Source organism: Pempheris klunzingeri, chromosome 1 (genome assembly GCF_042242105.1).
Source record: "Pempheris klunzingeri isolate RE-2024b chromosome 1, fPemKlu1.hap1, whole genome shotgun sequence".
In the NCBI taxonomy this organism is placed as follows: Eukaryota; Metazoa; Chordata; class Actinopteri; order Acropomatiformes; family Pempheridae; genus Pempheris; species Pempheris klunzingeri.
The window spans coordinates 28859015-28877474 of NC_092012.1; the positions used below are offsets into that span (position 1 = coordinate 28859015).

The 18460-nt window shown below is 41.0% G+C and overlaps 2 protein-coding genes across 2 annotated transcripts in view; one reads left to right on the forward strand and one right to left on the reverse strand.

Annotated features, from left to right (window-relative positions):
• Positions 1 to 1388: 1388 nt before the first annotated feature.
• On the forward strand, positions 1389 to 12355 carry tollip (toll interacting protein). Its single transcript, XM_070834853.1, has 6 exons — positions 1389 to 1526; positions 3599 to 3748; positions 4482 to 4664; positions 9124 to 9276; positions 9564 to 9648; positions 9940 to 12355. Exons 1-6 carry the CDS (start codon positions 1494 to 1496, stop codon positions 10161 to 10163), a joined length of 828 nt encoding a protein of 275 aa, XP_070690954.1. The 5' UTR covers positions 1389 to 1493; the 3' UTR covers positions 10164 to 12355.
• LOC139204819 (mucin-2-like) overlaps positions 12286 to 18460 on the reverse strand; it is a 42340-nt gene continuing 36165 nt past the window's right edge. The window contains exons 40-53 of the mRNA XM_070834829.1: positions 17727 to 17899; positions 17573 to 17642; positions 17238 to 17359; positions 17096 to 17127; positions 16842 to 17010; positions 15899 to 15994; positions 15437 to 15477; positions 15001 to 15144; positions 14242 to 14355; positions 13888 to 13986; positions 13411 to 13539; positions 13265 to 13304; positions 13001 to 13121; positions 12286 to 12618 (exon numbers count right to left, since the gene is read on the reverse strand). Coding sequence (XP_070690930.1) covers positions 12417 to 12618; positions 13001 to 13121; positions 13265 to 13304; positions 13411 to 13539; positions 13888 to 13986; positions 14242 to 14355; positions 15001 to 15144; positions 15437 to 15477; positions 15899 to 15994; positions 16842 to 17010; positions 17096 to 17127; positions 17238 to 17359; positions 17573 to 17642; positions 17727 to 17899 — 1552 coding nt within the window. The 3' untranslated portion in view covers positions 12286 to 12416. The remainder of the gene's footprint in view (positions 12619 to 13000; positions 13122 to 13264; positions 13305 to 13410; positions 13540 to 13887; positions 13987 to 14241; positions 14356 to 15000; positions 15145 to 15436; positions 15478 to 15898; positions 15995 to 16841; positions 17011 to 17095; positions 17128 to 17237; positions 17360 to 17572; positions 17643 to 17726; positions 17900 to 18460) is intronic.

Genomic DNA, 18460 nt, shown 5'->3' on the forward strand with positions numbered 1-18460 from the left:
CACAACATTAATGAAATCATGCACATATTATAATTCAACATGGATGATTGCAAACCAAAAAATATAAATTTATTGTTCTTGTTTGGGTTGTTCATTGGACACAGCTGAAAGTTTGTAAATTTTGCCAATAAACCTAATTTGCAATGGGGGTTGAATAATTGTAGGTGCAACTGTAAATCTGAAATAAACCACATGTAGTTAATAAAGTTTGATCACACATTTAGCAATCTGGGACTTGTGACTCTGTGACAGTTTAACATTTTTTACATTTTTTTCCCCACAATTGTGTGTCCATAATGTAAATAACCTTTACATAAGGTTTGGTAGCCATTAATGGATTTTTAAAAATGTAATTTTATTTTTGTAAAAATTCAGAGCATAATAGAGTGAGAGATTTCATCGACAGAGAGGGAGATCACATTCTGTTTGTGATTCTGGTCATTGGAAATTATTTTAAAGAATATTATTAAAAGTATAAATTAGATAGTTTAGGTGCAAAGAGACATCACATTATTTGGAAGAACATTTTACATCCTTGTCTCGACTAATATTTTGTAGTTATATCCCCTGAAAGAATAAATGAAAGTAATCAAATAAAATCCACTATATCAGAGTGTGATTTATTAGAGGATTATGAAGAATGTGGTGTAAAAGCAATCAACTACTCTCCTTTATTTCCAATTGCAGCATAATGTGGTTCTGTATTTCCTCTGCATTAATCAGTAAATTAGGAGATATTGAATTTCTGCTGAAGTGTGACTGAGTTTTTCAGATTAATATTATTGTTGATGGAAAATACTGTACATTAAGGCATGAGGAATTTACCAACAAATACTACCTTAATGTTTCATGTGTAGTTTTAATAGTATAATACATGCATTAGAATAATTGGAATAGTAATTCTCACCTTGATTACAGCACCTGAACACTGGAGAAAGACTTTTTTTGAAGCGAAAATGTAAAAAGATAATCTTTTAAGAAATAGTTTTCTTCTCACAGCCAACAAGAAGAAATCTTTATTTAATGGACACTTAAAAGATTATTGCAGTAAGTAAAGTAAATGTATCATGTCCCATAATGCCTCAATGCAAAGAAATAGATGTGATATATATACATCTGAGGAATAAATTAGACTCAAATTTAATTTAGATTGAAATAACCACCATTTCTGTATTTAAACGCTTGCTCTACGGGAAAGTGTTTATCAAGACTATGTGGTCTATTTAAAAATGTATTTATTATTATTAGTAGTAGAATTATCTGTTAGATGTTTTTTCTTTTAATGTCTAATGACTTTGAAACTAAATAAAGATTTCTTTAAAAAAAAAAAAAAAAAAAGGGAGAAGAAGAAGTAGAAGAAGGCGAAGAAGAAAAACACTTCCGGGTCAATTTTTAATCCGAGCGCAGGTTTTAGGCTGTTACTTAATTTGCTTAAAACGCCTGCTATTAGGGAGGCTCGAGAATCACCCCCCCACACACTTTGAAGAGACATCATGGCGACCACCATCAGCACTCAGCGGGGACAGGTACGCTTTGGGCTCCGACTTAATTCAGTTTGTTGTGAGAGTCGCAGGCAGACAGCTAGCCGGAACTAGCCGGGGTGTAGTGAAACAGCTGTGACAGTTAGCTGACTAACTTGAGTCAGTAAACAGCAGCTGTTTGCACCACGGACACCTTTACATGCTGTCATTTAGTCAGTGTACGGAGCTAACGAGCTAGCCTTAGCGTCAGGCTAACATAGCTAACATAGTTAACGCTGGGGCTAACGTCAGTGAACCTCCACAGCAGCTCACGGACGTATGGAGCTGCCGAGGAGATACAGTGTCTCCATTACACTGCGAATAATGACGAAATAGCTTGTTTTATAAAACGGTGAATTTTGGGAGTAGCGTAGGTGGTCTGTCCCCAGAGGAGGGTGGGCTAGCTTAAACTGCACCAAAGTAAAAGTACTGTTATTAAAGTAATATAAAGTAATTAGCATAAAATAATTCAACACTTGCGGCTATGAATCATTTTCGCCACAGGTGGTCCTTGGTGAAGGAAAAGGAAGTTTATGGTTTGTTTAAACTTGTGATGAAATGTCACGTCATCATCTCGTGATCACGTCATCTGCTGTATTTACATCTGGACAGTCTCCTCATCTGTAGCTCTCAAGTGTGATCACAGCATCCCGTGTGGATATTACATTAGTATTAGATTTACCAGTCAGTAAAGACATCTAACAATGAATATTCTTTGCTTTTAGCCTCCAATAGTATATTATATTTATTTGGCAAATAAATGAGGACATCGGGTATCCATGAACCAAAAAGTACATTGGTCTTAGGAATTTTCCTTGAATACTTTATCCTTCTGTTTCACTACATTTCCGAGTGAAATATTACTACTATTGTAGATATATAATCTATTTATATTAGTAATAGAGTAGTATATTAGTATATTTGTAATATAGATGAACTAATAAATGAGGTTGGATAATTGTAGGGTAAACAGTTTATGAAGTAATTGAATTAAGCTCCAACTTTAACATTATGCAACATTAAAGTGATTAACTCATTACTGCATCCGTCATTATCATCCAGTAAGATAATGTTTATTGATATGAAATGGGTCATTCTGCATGATAAGCACTTTTACTTTTGCTACTTTAAGTATATTTTTAATGCAAATTCTTTTGTACTTTTACTAAAGTATGATTTTGAATTATTTATTGTGTGACAAAGTAATGATATATGATATGATATTTCTCCAAAAATCTGCTCAAGCAAGAGTTCAGTGAAGGCAGCATTAAAACTGCTCAAAATCTAATGTAATTCCTCACTGCCCATCTGTCTGTCCCTCGTTCAGGACTGTTAACAGGTTGCTAGTGAGGCCTTACCGTTAGGCACATGGTTGTCAGTTGTAGGGCCCTGCCATCAAGAATATATTTTGTTATCTTGTTTTTTTTTTTTTTTTTTAAATCTAGTCTTAAAGCGCTTTGAGTAGTCGAAGTGACTAGAAAAGCGACCTTTTACTGTATGTGATGTGGGTGGCTTTGCCTGGTGTTCATCAGCCTCCTGGCCAGGCTCCTTGCTGTTTCACTGATTTAGTGTTCCCCACAGCTGTCCCATCTTTTGGGTGTAACAGCAGAGTGTGAATGATGGAGACGATTACTCACCGCTGTGCTGTTTGAGTCACTGCACTACGCTTGCTTTCTTCTTCTGCTCCATGTTCTTCTTCCTGCCCTTCAGTCTAGCACCAGTCCTCCACCAGTGGTGAATTACAGCATCCCTGCATAATGAATAAATGAAAATAATTGATTTAGAAGGCTTGGCCCCGGTGATTGTCCGACCTGTGAGAATTGGGTTAGACAAGAGTATATCGACCAGCTGTCAGCCCTAAAGTTTTGGATGATGAAGCTCCAAAATTAAACACATTTGTCGATAAAATCCTACTTTTAATTGAAACTATCAGTTACTATCAGTTTGGAAACTGCTGACCCTAATTTCATTAAAACATATGTGCATTTAAGTTTTTTTAAAGTCCAGCTGTCTCAGGTGTGAAGTTTCTCTTTGCTTTGTCGGTCTGAATCCCCGTTTGTATGTACATGTGTATTCAGGTGTACATCGGAGAGCTTCCCCAGGACTTCCTGCGGATCACTCCCACCCAGCAGCAGCAGCAGGTCCAGCTGGACGCCCAGGCAGCCAGGCAGCTGCAGTATGGAGGTTCAATAGGCACCGTAGGGCGACTCAGCATTACTGTGGTCCAGGTAAACACAGCTCAGCTTTGCTGCAACTAATTCAGCTGTGTCTCATTTGAATATTTGCACCAATAAAAATAATGCAGTGTGTACCAAGAAAGTGTACATAGTGCTCTGAATGAATGAATAATCATAAACAAACAATTGCAAGGTGGTAATTATTCAGTAAGGACACACGGAGAAACAACATAGAAGTTACAAGGTACAAGGGTCATTTACTGTCATTTTACAGCATGTTTGCACAATGAGATGCAGGTTGTATAGTCATTGGCTATACAAGAAAAAAATGTTTCATGGTGGAGCGTGGAGGATGAGTTAAAGGTATAACATGTAACCTTTCTGCGTTTAAAGTGTCTAAAACAGCTAGACTCAGATTTATGCATATATTAACAACATGAGCCATTAATATTTATTGAAGCCATTTATCTACATCAGTTGTCGGTGGCATACCACTAGCTCTATGATCATTAGCTAAGTAATACTGTTACTGTCCTTAGCTACAGTTTAATACTGCTGTATTTGCTTTTATGCTGCTACATTTTGTCATAGGTGTCCAGTTATTAAAGGTTAATCCACATCTTCAGCCAAGACTTTCCAGTGGCTATGGTATACAAGCCATAAAGAATTTACTAACCTATTAAAGTGTCGTTATTGTGTGCATCATCAAACTAAACCATTTACTGAAACATCTAACTTGAATGTATCGCCTAACTGAAGCCACCTTGTCTGTTTTGCTGCGTAGGCCAAGCTGGCTAAAAACTATGGTATGACCCGGATGGATCCGTACTGTAGGATCCGACTGGGCTACGCAGTCTATGAAACACCAACCGCTCACAACGGAGCTAAGAACCCACGCTGGAACAAGGTGATCCAGTGCACCGTGCCTCCTGGGGTGGACTCCTTCTACCTGGAGATCTTTGATGAGGTGAGAGGCCACAGAGCTGTAGACCATCTGAACTTCTGATTATGTAAAGTACATACACTACTCACAAAAAGTTAGGGATATTCAACTTTCAGGTGAAATATATGGAAAATGTAAAAAGTGAATGCTACAGTGATATTATATCATGAAAGTAGGGCATTTAAGTAGAAGCATGCAATGGTAATTTTATTCATCTTAAACAATTTATTGAAAGAAAAGCTAACAACAGTGGTAGGTATACCACAACAAAAAAATTTCGGTGTCTCAATAAATTGGGATGTGGCCAAAGGACGTCCACTCCTCTCCTTTCTGTGACTCTTCCAGTCACACTGTATCACTGTTACAACCTCCTGATGACACTCTGTGACCCTCTAAGCTCAGTGAAAACCTCCGTCTGAGGACTTCCTGTTTGAAGCCTCGCAATGGCGAGGTGCTGTTGATCAATTGTTAGGTGTCGTCTTGGTCTCATGATGTCAGAATGTGAACAGCACGATGAGGAGGACTGTTTAAATACCAATTCTAACTGAAGCAGGAAATGTATTGGTGGATTCATGGATCAAACCTGTTGTGAATTTTGCTGTTAAGCTTCTTGTTAGAGAACAGCAACTTGTGCAAAAAGTACTGAGACACTGAACAGTTGGACATGTGCATTCAAAGGTTTAGAGAAGGTCACATTAAGTTCACCTGGAAAGGTTAGAATGCATTTTAGGTTCATCCTGAAATTTCACCTGAAAGCCGAATATCCCTAACTTTTTGTGAGTAGTGTATGTGGGGAGTGTTGCTCTGCTAGATACAGCTGAACTGCAGCCATGTTTCAGGTCCACCCATAATTAGATGCTTTCTCATTCCCTGATGAAAACGACAAATTTAACTTATTTATTCATTCATTTTATTTTTTCAAATTATTGTTCTAATCTACTGTTTGGTTAATTGAATCTGATACACAGCACTGTGCAAAAGTCTTAGGCATGAAGAAATGCTGTAAAGTAAGAATGCTTTCAAAAATATAAAATGTAATTGTTTGTTTTCTATCAATTTACAAAATGCAAAGTGTGCAAACAAAAGAAAAATCTAAATCAAATCAATATTTGGTGTGATTTTTCTTCAGTTCGCTCACTTTGCATTTTACAGCATTCCTTCACTCCTGCCTAAAACTATATAGTACTGTATATGAGTTATGCAAGAGTAGACCTACACTAACAGTTATGTGCCAACTTGATTTTTGATCAATTAATTCATAAATATAATATAAATAGCCCATGCTTTTTATACAGAAGAAAATGGAACTTGAAAGTGTGTCTTACTACAATCTACCTCCAATAACATCAATTCCTTACTTAAGAAAGCAAAATCTTCATGCACATCTACTAAATGAGTATCCATCTACTACACATATTGACAATAAGGAATAATTAAGTGCTGCTGAATTAGCAAATGTGACTCTTTCTGATACACAGTAACCTTTAATAACTCTGCATGGAAACATTTTACAGGCTTTGAATTTCTTTACAGCTCATGCATTGAGTGCCTCGCTCCGCCTTCCAAGCTGTACAGATTTGGCTGCTTTCACTTGTCATGCTCTTCTGTTTAGCTTGACGGACTCTCTCTGAGTTAAAAGCACCGTAAGACGAAGGAAGCTCACAAACATGCATAGAGGTTCCTCGGCTCACGTCTTGTGTTTCAACTTTATACGTCAAATTTATTTCTTAATATCTATATTTTCATTTACTTTACAAAATGGCGCCTGATTGGTCGCAGTCTGGAGCCCTGTCTTTCATACTTGACATGTCCTCATTTACTTCCCCTCAGCAATATTGGCATATTGCTATGCTGAATAAGTGCTCAATTCGGGGCAGATGGCATTGTGTTCTGTGCTTGGCTGTCCTCCCCAGGCAGCATCGAGGCATGTCTCCCAGCTGACGACTCAAATGGCAATATCACACCTCTTGTTTACATCAACCAAAGCACAGTGGGAACCTCGGTGGCAAAAACTTAGATCATCTTCATCCCTAGTAGAAAATTGAAAAAGAAAAGTTTTATGAGTAACATACAGTAATCCATGAAAACTTTTTTTAAGTTTGACTTATTTTATTCTTTTAAGACTTCGAATTCCACATCAACATGGTCCTTACATCGCTGGCACATTTACACTTTCCTCTATCCATTCATATCTACAGTTAAGCCAGAAATTATTCATACCCCTGGCAAGTTTTGACTTAAAGTTACTTTTATTCAACCAGCAAGTTTTTTCTTGATTGGAAATGACACAGGCGTCTCCCAGAAGATGTACAAGAGGCATCATTGTGGAAAAAAATATTTCTCAGCTTTTATTTACATTTGAACAAAAAGTGGCAAGTCCAAAATTATTCATACCCTTCTATATAATCAATAGAAAATACTTTATTGGCTATTACAGCAATCAAATGCTTCCTATAATTGCTGACCAGCTTTTTGAATGTCTCACTGGTATTTTTGCCCATTCATCTTTAGCGATGAGCTCCAACTCTTTCAGGTTGGAGGGTCTCCTTGCCATCACCCTTTAGCTCCCTCCACAGATTCTCAATTGGATTCAAGTCAGGACTCTGGCTGGGCTACTGCAAAACGTTAATGTTTTTGTCCGCTAACCGTTTCTTCACCACTTTTGCTGTGTGTTTTGGGTCGTTGTCGTGCTGAAATGTCCACTGGTGCCCAAGGCCAAGTTTCTCTGCAGACTGCTTGATGTTGTTGTTGAGAATCTTGATGTATTGCTCTTTTTTCATGGTGCCGTTTACTGTGATTAGGTTCCCTGGTCCATTGGCTGAAAAACACCCCCAAAGCATTAGGTTCCCACCACCATGTTTGACAGTGGGGATGGTGTTCTTAGGGTTGAAGGCTTCTCCTTTTTTACGCCAAATGAAGGACACATCATTGTGGCCAAACAATTCAATTTTTGTTTCATCTGACCATAAAACAGAAGACCAGAAGTCTTCTTCTTTGTCCAGATGAGCATTTGCAAAGGCCAAGCGGGCTTTTGTGTGCCTTATCTGGAGAAGTGGTGTCCTCCTTGGTCTGCGTCCGTGGAACCCAGCAGTGTGCAGTGTCCGTTGGACTGTCTGCCTTGAGACGTTGCCACCAGCAGAGCCCAGATTCACCAGGATGGCCTTGGTGGTGATCCTGGTGGTGAACCTCTCTCACTATCCTCCTGGCCAGCACAGGTGTCACTTTTGGCTTCCGACCACATCCTCTGAGATTTTCCACAGTGCAGAACGTCTTGTATTTTTTAATAATACTTTGCACTGTAGCCACTGGAACTTGAAAACATTTAGATACGGCCTTATAGCCCTTTCCTGACTTGTGCGCAGCCGCAGGTCCTCAGTGAGCTCCTTTGTCTTAGCCATGACTGTCCACAAACCAACTGCAGAGAGCTGCTGTTTTTCACCTGTTGAGTTGATTAAAACTGTTCCCGCTGCTGCTGTTCCCAATGAATCAGGGTAATTAGGATGCTTTAGAACAGCTTGGACTATCTGGAATGGTATAGAACTTTGGATTTTCCCATTGACTGTGACAGTTTGCAAAGGGTATGAATAATTTTGGACTTGCCACTTTTTGTTCAAATGTAAATAAAAGCTGAGAAATATTTTTTTTCCACAATGATGCCTCTTGTACATCGTCTTATTATCTTCTGGGAGACGCCTGTGTCGTTTCCAATCAAGAAAAAACTTGCTGGTTGAATAAAAGTAACTTTAAGTCAAAATTTGCCAGGGGTATGAATAATTTCGGGCTTAACTTTAGATATTTGTGGAAGCCTGAAAATCTGTGCACATTCAGGCACATATAAAGTGACTTGCCACATCATGGGCTTTCTGAGCAGCCCAACTTTTCCTGAAAAAAAAACAAAAACATAACAGTTAACGATATAAGTAGCTGAGACATGTAGTGACTCTTTCAAGTAAAAACCAAACAAAAACAGTTGGGAGTTTAAAGGGTTAAGAGGTGGATATGGATTGGTGAGGAGGAAGGTCAGCGGAGAGGGAAAGTCAGTGAGTGGACAATCTAATTCCTCTCTCCTAGCTGGATCTGGCAATCGAGCCAATCAGCTAAAATGATGGACGTTCCATTTCCCATATTTCTGCTCAAAGGAGTGATGAGTGGTACTTAAGGAGGCTTGTGCAATAATGCACTAGACAGGACTTCACTGCCTGATGCTCGGGATTTAGCTGTGCTGTTAGCTGTAGCAAAGGTTCTGACAGATGCATGTCTCATCTCGTCTCAAGATGGAACACTGAGGACAACTTCTGAGGACATGGCAGTCAGGTTTAAGAGATGTGCTCTGTTCCAGGCAACAAAGGGTTTTTAACTCTAAAATGACAGAGCGCAAGTCACATGACAAGTCTCTGTTTTGTTTCTTCCTTTCTACACGTGTGTATTTAGTGATCTGACGAGCATGTCTGTCTCCATGTGATTTTGCTGATGTGCCATCCAGAGAGCGTTCTCCATGGACGACAGGATAGCATGGACTCACGTCACCATCCCTGAAGGCCTGCGGGAGGGCAGTGTGGTGGATGAGTGGTTCAGCCTCAGCGGCAGGCAGGGCGACGACAAGGAGGGCATGATCAACCTGGTGATGTCTTTTGCTGTGAGTACATGTTTCTTGATCATTTGTAATTTATACAAGAGCCTTCGTGATATTTTTAAAAAGTTTCTCTCTCAACTGCCAACTTTCCTAAAATCACTGTGTGTTGGGGCCTCCTCTCTTAAACAGTGTTTGCTTTGCTGCCCTCTGCTGGTGTGGATGTTGCCTTCAAACGACTTGAGATCATAATTTGCAGTGCTAATAATGTGATCCTGTTCGAAATAAGATATCATATAGTAAAACACAGTCAGTAGAAGCTCTGAAGCTCTTTGTCTCTCTCTTTGTGCCAGTCCTTACCAGCAGGGATGATGACGCAGCCTGTTGTGCTCATGCCATCTGTGTATCAACAAGGAGTAGGATATGTGCCGATTGCAGGTCAGACACGTGCGCACACACACACACACACACACACACACACACACACACACACATTTATGTTCTTTTGTTCACCCCCAGCCTAAGGTGTCATGTCTCCTGTGGTTGTGAAGTCTGAGAAAATGATGTGATGTTATCAGGTTTATTGCAGCTTAAACTCCAAATTTATAACAGAAACCCTGAGTTGAGAAACTTGTATGCTGATGCGTTTTTCTGTGTTTATTCCCTAACCTTGTATCTGCTACATGAAAGCTTGTTCTTATGCCAGCGGTGTGTGTCATGTGTCCATAGGAGTGCCTGCAGTCTACAACCAGGGCATGGTGCCTATGGCAATGCCAGCAGCCATGCCAGCTGTTGGGGGCCAGGGGCCAGTGTGCAGCGAGGAGGACCTGAAGGCTCTGCAGGACATGTTCCCCAACCTGGATCAGGAGGTGGTTCGCACTGTGCTGGACGCACAGCAAGGCAACAAGGACGCTGCCATCAACTCTCTGCTGCAGATGGCTGAGGAGCTCTAACTGCACAACACAAGCTCACCGCGGACATGCCAACACACACACACACGCGCATGCACACAGACTTTTCAAAAGAGTCTGCCCACCGTTTTGCACACACACACACATACACCGTCGCCCCACAGTGTGGCCGATAGCTCGCCCACACACTGCAGCCATATCTGAGCTCCCACCTGCTCAGCTGGTCGCCACAGAGATCTGCTTCCTCTCCCTTTATTGACTCCTTGTTGGCTTAACAGTACATGAAGTCTGGGCTGTCTCTGCTAACACTCAGCTGTCTGTCATAACTGACACTGTATCCTCAAAGCACTGCAACAACTGTGTTCACCTTTGGTTTTAAGAAGTCACTGGTTTAAGATGATATCAATGGCAGATATGTTTGGGAAATTCATGACAGGATCGTTAAGGCCTATGCCGTGGTAGAGACTCCAACAAAATATTGGATCGGCAGTAACGTGAATTGATGTAAATCTTACAAGCCCAAATCATAATGTGTTTATTGATTGTTTCAATATCACAATCATTCACTCTATCCACAGTAACAGAGTCTCCCCCCACTGATTCCAGGGTTTGATTTGCACTGTTATAGCTGTAGTGAGTCCTGTTTGGTCCATCTTCTGTTTATGCTGATGTTGTTAATAGTGTGGAGAACATGTCTATAGTAATCTGCAGTGAACTGCTTCTGTTTTTATATGTGGCTGTAAAATGTTTAGTGCACTCAAAATCTGATGAATTATTACAGATGTATTAAATTAAATAGAGTTATTTATGGTGATCAGAGAATTGAGAATGAACAAACGACCAGAGGGGAACCTCCAAGGGAACTAGAGGTTTAGAAGAAACATCCCCACTGAACGCCACTCTTAAGTCATTTTTCACAGTGATAGCATCTCTTCCAAAGTTCTGAAGTAACCCATCACCTCCCAGTCCATCAAGCATGTGAAGACTTGATGTTATCACGTAATATCCTGTGAAGTCACCTTTTAAAAGAGCATGAAGACACCACTTTTCTGAAGAAATCAGGATGTATTTGAAGCTCAGCAGCATGTTGTCTGCACAGTGACTCAGTTTAAACTGAGCAGTTCATTTCACTTTAAATGAGCTTGATATCCACAGCTGTTTTCAGAAATAGTGTTTTCCCCCCTGAGCAGTGAGGCCTAAGATGACGGTGGTCTGACCTCCATGAAATGTGCTCTAGATATTCATAGTCCCCAGAAGCAGACTCCTAATGTTTTTGGTGACACCCCCTCACCGTTACTATAGCACAAACATCAGGTTAACACTTGTACATGAGGAACAAAACTGATTTTGGGAGCTATGTAAGGCTTCAAAGTTCGATGTAATGGACAGCAGCTTCTAACACAGCGAGCAGAGCTTTAGATTCACTTTCTTTTAGCCACACTATATTTGTAGTTCTGAAATCTTTCCATTGACCCTTGTAGGTTACAAGGTCTTATTGTTGATGTGCTGTCTGCCAAAGGTTAATTTACAAGATGTTGCTGATAGTTGTGACGTCTCACTTATGATTCCAAATCTATTGCTATTGAGATTCTTAAAATGTCAGTCATTCTTCTGTTATATGAGTCTGTTGTTTTCAGTTCACTGCTGAACAACATCTGAAATTCCAGGCACTTTGGTCTTAAATTTGATTTGCAGTTTTTTAAAATGTTAATTTATTAAAAATCTTGGCATGAGCTGCAAAATGTAGAGCCAGGAAACAAGAGGAGGAAGTGCAGATGTTTAGTTCTTTACATGACAGGCTGGATTTGTTCTAGGAACAGTGCGAACCCAGCGGGTATCAGGTATTTAGCTGTAGGAATGGAAAGCCTCTCTGAGTTTTCAGACTTGTGGTGATGTGACTGATGGTGCACCAATTAGAAAACATGACCCCTCAGATACCTTTTTCCACTGTTAGCTAGAGCTTAATTTGTGTCAAACTGCCATCAAAATGTTTGTGAATCAAAATGACCTTTTTGCTATTTGCTTAGAATATACAGATGTTCTTCACAGAGTTGAATTTTGTGTTTTTTGTTAATATTCACCATCCTCCACGGATCAATAAGATGTCAAAGCAAAGGTTGATATTGCAGAAATGTAATTTTAATAATTTTCATCCAAGATCCATCCATCCATCCATCCATCCATCCAAAAGTTAAAGACTGAAAAAAAGCATATGTTGGGCTATAAATAATAAAATGTGACATGGATAAGGTCTACGGTCAACTTGTAACCAGAGTATAGGCAGGAAGTAATCTATCAGCGTCTCCTGCGGCGCTGCAGTTTGGACGTTGTTCCCGCCACACACTCCGCTTTCTTGCAGCTGCACGTCTCCACTACTGTGTAGCTGTGCTGGACGTTGGAGCCGTCGGCGCAGGTCAGCTCCACCTGCTTCTGACTGGTGGTGGCCTCTTGGCAGCACTCGCACTGGTGCATCATTGTGTTTGCTGCTGCAGAATATCTGTAGACACACACGGAAGCTCTTATCCTCTGCACTGATTACAATAGCTCATTCAACAGTGAGCTGAACATGAAGGGTTCTGCATTACTATCTAATCCTGTGGTCCCTGTCTTGTAGGGTGGGGTCTCACCCTGGTGCATCCTTATGGGTTAATCTTGCAAAAAGTGGCACAACATTCAAATCAGTGGAAAACAGTTACAATGTACAGTTAGGTGATGCTTTGGCATCATTAGGCCTTGCAATCTGGCCCACTGATGGGTAACACTAATACAACCTCATAGTGCTATATGATCTGTTGCACACAGTGAGGGAGCCAATGCTGACAACCGCCTTTCAGAAGTTTTGCCAGTTGAGCTTTATTTCTTGTGTTGAATAGACTCACATGGAAGTGCTTCCACAATGTCCGGCGCAGGATGTCAAGTTGACCGGCTGTGGGCTCTTACAGTCGTTCACCTCGATGACCGTCTGCGTACTCTGGACCTCACAGACGCTCCGCAGCTTGCCTGGAACACACAGCGGCCGTTAGGCTCCGACAATGGCACCTGATACACTTGATTTGCTCTCCAGAGTCGACTCTCTATTCTTAAATTAAGCTCACGACACAGGATCAAGGTGTCATTTAAATACTGTGACTCCAGTTACTTACATTTTTTGCAGCATCCATTAGCATCAGTTGTCTCGGTGCCCTGGAGGAGGAAGACATGTCGTGATGTGTGTTAGACATGGACAGTATGTGGTAAGTTTGATGGGGGAGGGGGGGGTGTCAGCTGTACATATATTTGGTAAACTCACAGGTTCACAGTCCAAGGGGTTAAAGGCAGGACAGGTGATCTTGGTCTCCTTGGTGATAAACTGTCCATTGATCTCCTCACAGGTATACTGCACACACTTGTCATTAGGGGGCACGTAGGTGCTGTTCACCTGTAAGGCAGGAGAAGCAGGAGCTCTGTCACATATTCAACAAAGCGCTAATCCTTTGTCATTTTTGGCTTATATATAAACAGATGAAGCAGAACACCATCAAATGTGAAGAACATGATACTGGTAGGTACTGGTATTCACATTATTTACGCCTTTTTAGAAATGTAAAAAAAAGTCTTATTTTTAGCTCTTGAAGTAAAAAAAAAAAAATCTGTTTTACTTTCGTTACTATCTCAATATGCTACATATATAAAATGTTAATTGCCTAACATCTCACAGCTCATATCCCTTTTCTCATATTCTTGGCTATTAAAAATGTCAGGAATCTCACACAGCTGCAGTACTGACCTCAATGATATGCTTTGTGGTGTCAGATGTGGTGAAAATGCAGCTCTTCTGAACACACTCCCCACAGCACTTGTCAGGCACAGTCTGATATTCATAACCCTGGAGAGAGAGAGAAAACGATTAGAAAAAACCCTGAATGTGCTCAATGTATTTCTTCATTCTACAGAGTTATTTCTCATGTTGTGATATGAGTCAACTACTGTACAGTACAGTACAACAATTAGCTACAACTTCAACATACATGATACGACTGTACCATGTATCCCAGAAGTCCAGGTCTGTTCCAATAAGAGTGCTTTTGTGCAAGAGTAGTGAATGTGTGTGTATGTTGCTGTGTCCTGTGAATGAGCTTACTTTGGAGCAGTCAGTCTGGCAGACAATAGGCTTGCAGTTAATGATGTTCAGCTTGGTAATAGGATCCGTTTTGGGGCCACAATAACACTCCTGGCAGGGCCCTGGTTTGAAAACCTCCTCTATTATAGGTCTCACTGTTGTTCCTGATGGTTGTCCGGCTCCTGGTGCTGCTGTTGTTCCTGATGGTTGTCCGGCTCCTGGTGCTGCTGTTGTTCCTGATGGTTGTCCAGCTCCTGGTGCTGCTGTTGTTCCTGATGGTTGTCCAGCTCCTGATGGTGCTGCTGTTGTTCCTGATGGTTGTCCAGCTCCTGATGGTGCTGCTGTTGTTCCTGATGGTTGTCCGGCTCCTGATGGGGCAGCTGTTGTTCCTGATGGTTGACCTGCTCCTGGTGGTGCTTTTGTTCCTGATGGTTGTCCAGCTCCTGATGGGGCAGCTGTTGTTCCTGATGGTTGTCCAGCTCCTGATGGGGCAGCTGTTGTTCCTGATGGTTGTCCGGCTCCTGATGGGGCAGCTGTTGTTCCTGATGGTTGTCCAGCTCCTGATGGGGCAGCTGTTGTTCCTGATGGTTGTCCGGCTCCTGATGGGGCAGCTGTTGTTCCTGATGGTTGTCCAGCTCCTGGTGCTACTGTTGTTCCTGATGGTTGTCCAGCTCCTGGTGCTACTGTTGTTCCTGATGGTTGTCCAGCTCCTGGTGTTGCTGTTGTCCCTGATGGTTGTCCAGCTCCTGGTGGTGCTGTTGTTCCTGATGGTTGTCCGGCTCCTGATGGCGCTGCTGTTGTTCCTGATGGTTTTCCGGCTCCTAATGGTGCTGCTGTTGTTTTTAGTGATAGATTTATTGGTCCTGACGGTGCTTCTAATGGTGGTTCTGATGTAGTTTCTGGTGTAGGTATTTTTGCACCAGGCTACAGAAGAGACATTGATCAACAGTTTACTATCAAACATCAAATCAGTATTCTAAGAAAGCCCTCACTCTGCACTTCATTTCATTTGTACTGGACCAAAGGACCAAAAATTAAAGATCCATTACTGCCTTTTACTGTATATTCAAACATGCAGTTGGACTCCTGAAACCTGTTCTGTCTCTCAGTCTCATCAAAAACTGCTCTGCTTGCACGTTCTGCTTGCATCGTCTTTCCTGTTGTACCTGAGCCTTGACAGATATATTGATGCCCGTAGTTTGGACTGTGTGCTTACCTCATACTCAGTCATATTATAGACACATACACCTTTAGGAACTGCAAAAACAAAAAGAGATGTGAGTTAGGTTAACATGAACACCAGTTATTCAATTGGTGATGCAGATGTGTGCAAAACTGCCTGAGCTCGACACCAATTGCACTGCTATTGTTTTGAAAAGCCCTTAATGTGAGGATTAATGTTTCAGATTCAACTCTAACAATAATTTATGAACAAATATTAAAATGTTTCTCCCTTTCCAAACTGAACTGCTGGAATGACGCCAGATACGAATTAAAGTGTTGTACATGTTTCCATTGAGAAACCTATGAATGATGTTCAGCTTGGTGAACATGATTCAAACTTTTTCTATTGTTGTTTGCAACTATATTTTACACTTTTGCATTTGCATGTGTTTCTTCAGCTCATGCAGTGTAACACCAGCAAATAATGCCACATTGATAGAGAAGAGTCACGTACCACACTCATAGGATTGGCAGCAGTTGGTTTTAGTGAAGCTGAGTTGGAAGCCCACTGGGCAGGTGATGGCAGTAGGACACAGGTTTGTATTACAGTCTGTCAGGGATAAAAGGACAGGATGACTGTCAGTATATAAAGGTGGACATCCGCCTTAATTTACCTTTGATAACGATAATTTAAAGAACCGTAACAGCTGACTTTGATGAGAGCCAGGATCTCTTTTTCAGGAAAGTACACGGTTCCACACATTTACACCTGGAGGCTTCACTGAAGCAGTTGCTCATGGGCTCCTTAGTGATGGCAATGGGGAAGAGGCACCTTCCTTAATTCTGCTTGTCTGGGAAACTACAGTTGCTGTAGTTTCCAAAATCAACCCCTAAATAACTCAAAGCATGTCCTTACTGCTACTGAATTGTCTTATTCCTGAGGACATTGGTGGGTTCTTGCTTAAATACTGAATGAGGACAGTTAAACAGTAAAGTAAAACCCAAGCACCACACAGTAGTAACATGCAATATGAAGCTCAATGTCATCTGGATAATGACATCTGATCACAACATTCTGCTGCTGATAAGAGCTGTCATTGGATTTCAGTATGCAAACTACAGCAGGTCAGCGGGGCTGCCTCTGAATGGGCTGTACTGTCTTTCGTGTGATAGTAAGTTCAAGTCTGACAATGCTTATGCAATGCAATATTAAGGTGGTCAGAGTTCATATGTTAGCATTATCCCAGCTGAAAACAGGTGGAAACAGCTCGCCTGGCTCTGTCCACAATGTGAAAATACACCTACCAACACCTATAAAGCTCACTGATCAACATGATGTATCTTGTGTGTGTAATCAGCACGCAAACAGAAAAGAAAACAAGCCCAAAATGTTGAACAGTCACTGTGAAAAAAAAAAAAGACAGAATCACATCTAGTTCTGTGACACTACAACTCACCACATGACTGTGTCGTGCAGCAGCCGTCTGTCTTGTTAACCAGCTGCTGGCCTGGCTGGCTGCAGATGGGGGTTGGTACGTATGGGCACATCACAGGATTACAGATGACGCTCATGGTATCCTTGTCACAAACACAGGTATGGCAGCCAATTGTCCACTTGTCACCGGGCTGGTTGAGAGAAAGGAACTAAGTCAGACAAGCAGCTCACGCTTTGATGGAGTACATGAATGTACACGTGTGGCAGAGGTCTCACCAGTTTAGGTTGTCCATCGGGTCCAACACAATCTGAAATTCAAACAGAAACAAGTGTTTGCATATTTGCAGGTGTGACAGCTAATACAGAAAAATATTCCATAACTCAGTCAAAGCAAGGTTTTTATGGGATCTTCTCTTACCGCAAGAGGTAACACACTTGTCAGTGACTGTGTTGAATAAGATGGTGTTGTGAGGACAGAAGCAACCCTCCTTAGTGTAGTTAGTGGATGCCTCGCTACCTGCCTTGTACTTCTTGTTGTATCTGATGTCAGAAATAGAATTAGAATTAGAATGTGTCTGAATAAATAATATTTAACTGATATCAAAGTCAGTTTGACCCGAGAATCCATTCAATGTTTTCTGAGACATCCTTCTCAGACACTAATAAGAGATGAAAAAAACCCACAGGGGTCATTAAACATTGTTTAATTCAATGAAACAAAAAAATCCACCATACTGTTGACATGTACTTTACCTGTCATTGCATACAGGCTCTACAGTGGGGCCACAGGCCATGTACACTTTGCCGCTTGGACACTTGTGCTCTGTAAGATGAAGATATGTTTACAATACTACAGTTGTTCCATGGATGAAAAATGTGTATATAATCTATGGACTATATATCTCACCACATTGCCCTTCGGTTGCATTCCTCCAGTCGATGCAGACTCCTGCATTAGAGCACTCAGCGGCATAGGCCTCCAGGCTGGAGCACGTGTTGTTGCCACCATTGCAAATGTCAGACACACAGGATTTCACAAATGGTCCTGGAGGTATGACTGTGTGGCACTGCTCAAATACACTAGAGGGGAGATACAAGCCAGGACAGTATGTCAGGAAAAGTGACCAGACAACTTTGTGTGACCAAAAACCATTAATATTAACTTCCACAAATATTAGATTTTTGTTCTGTCCTCTACTTTAGTTGTGTGTTTCAGTTCTGGGGTGTATTTGTTGCCATAATTAGTAGTGGTGTATTATTTTGTAAAGGCGTTTCTATTTCTCTGTACACACAGTCTGAATATTTCAACAATTTTTGGAGAGATGATCATTGTTACAAGTTGACAAGCTGTTCTGTAGTAAATTCAGTATGTTTCACGTTTAAAACTGTGTATCTAATTAGCAGAAAACACATCAATTCAGCACAAAATTTGGTTTCCATCACCAAAAAATGCAAACTATGTTCATACAATCTACAGTGAGTATGGTTAGACCAGATTTCATTTTTGATCTAATCCAAGTCTCCTGCCTAGTTAGACTAAGGCTACTTCTGTTGAGTCAGGCAGGTTAATATAGGTTGTGTGTATATTTCAGTAAGCTTAAGCTAACACTGTAACACTACTCCGCAGTAGCTGCAGTGGGC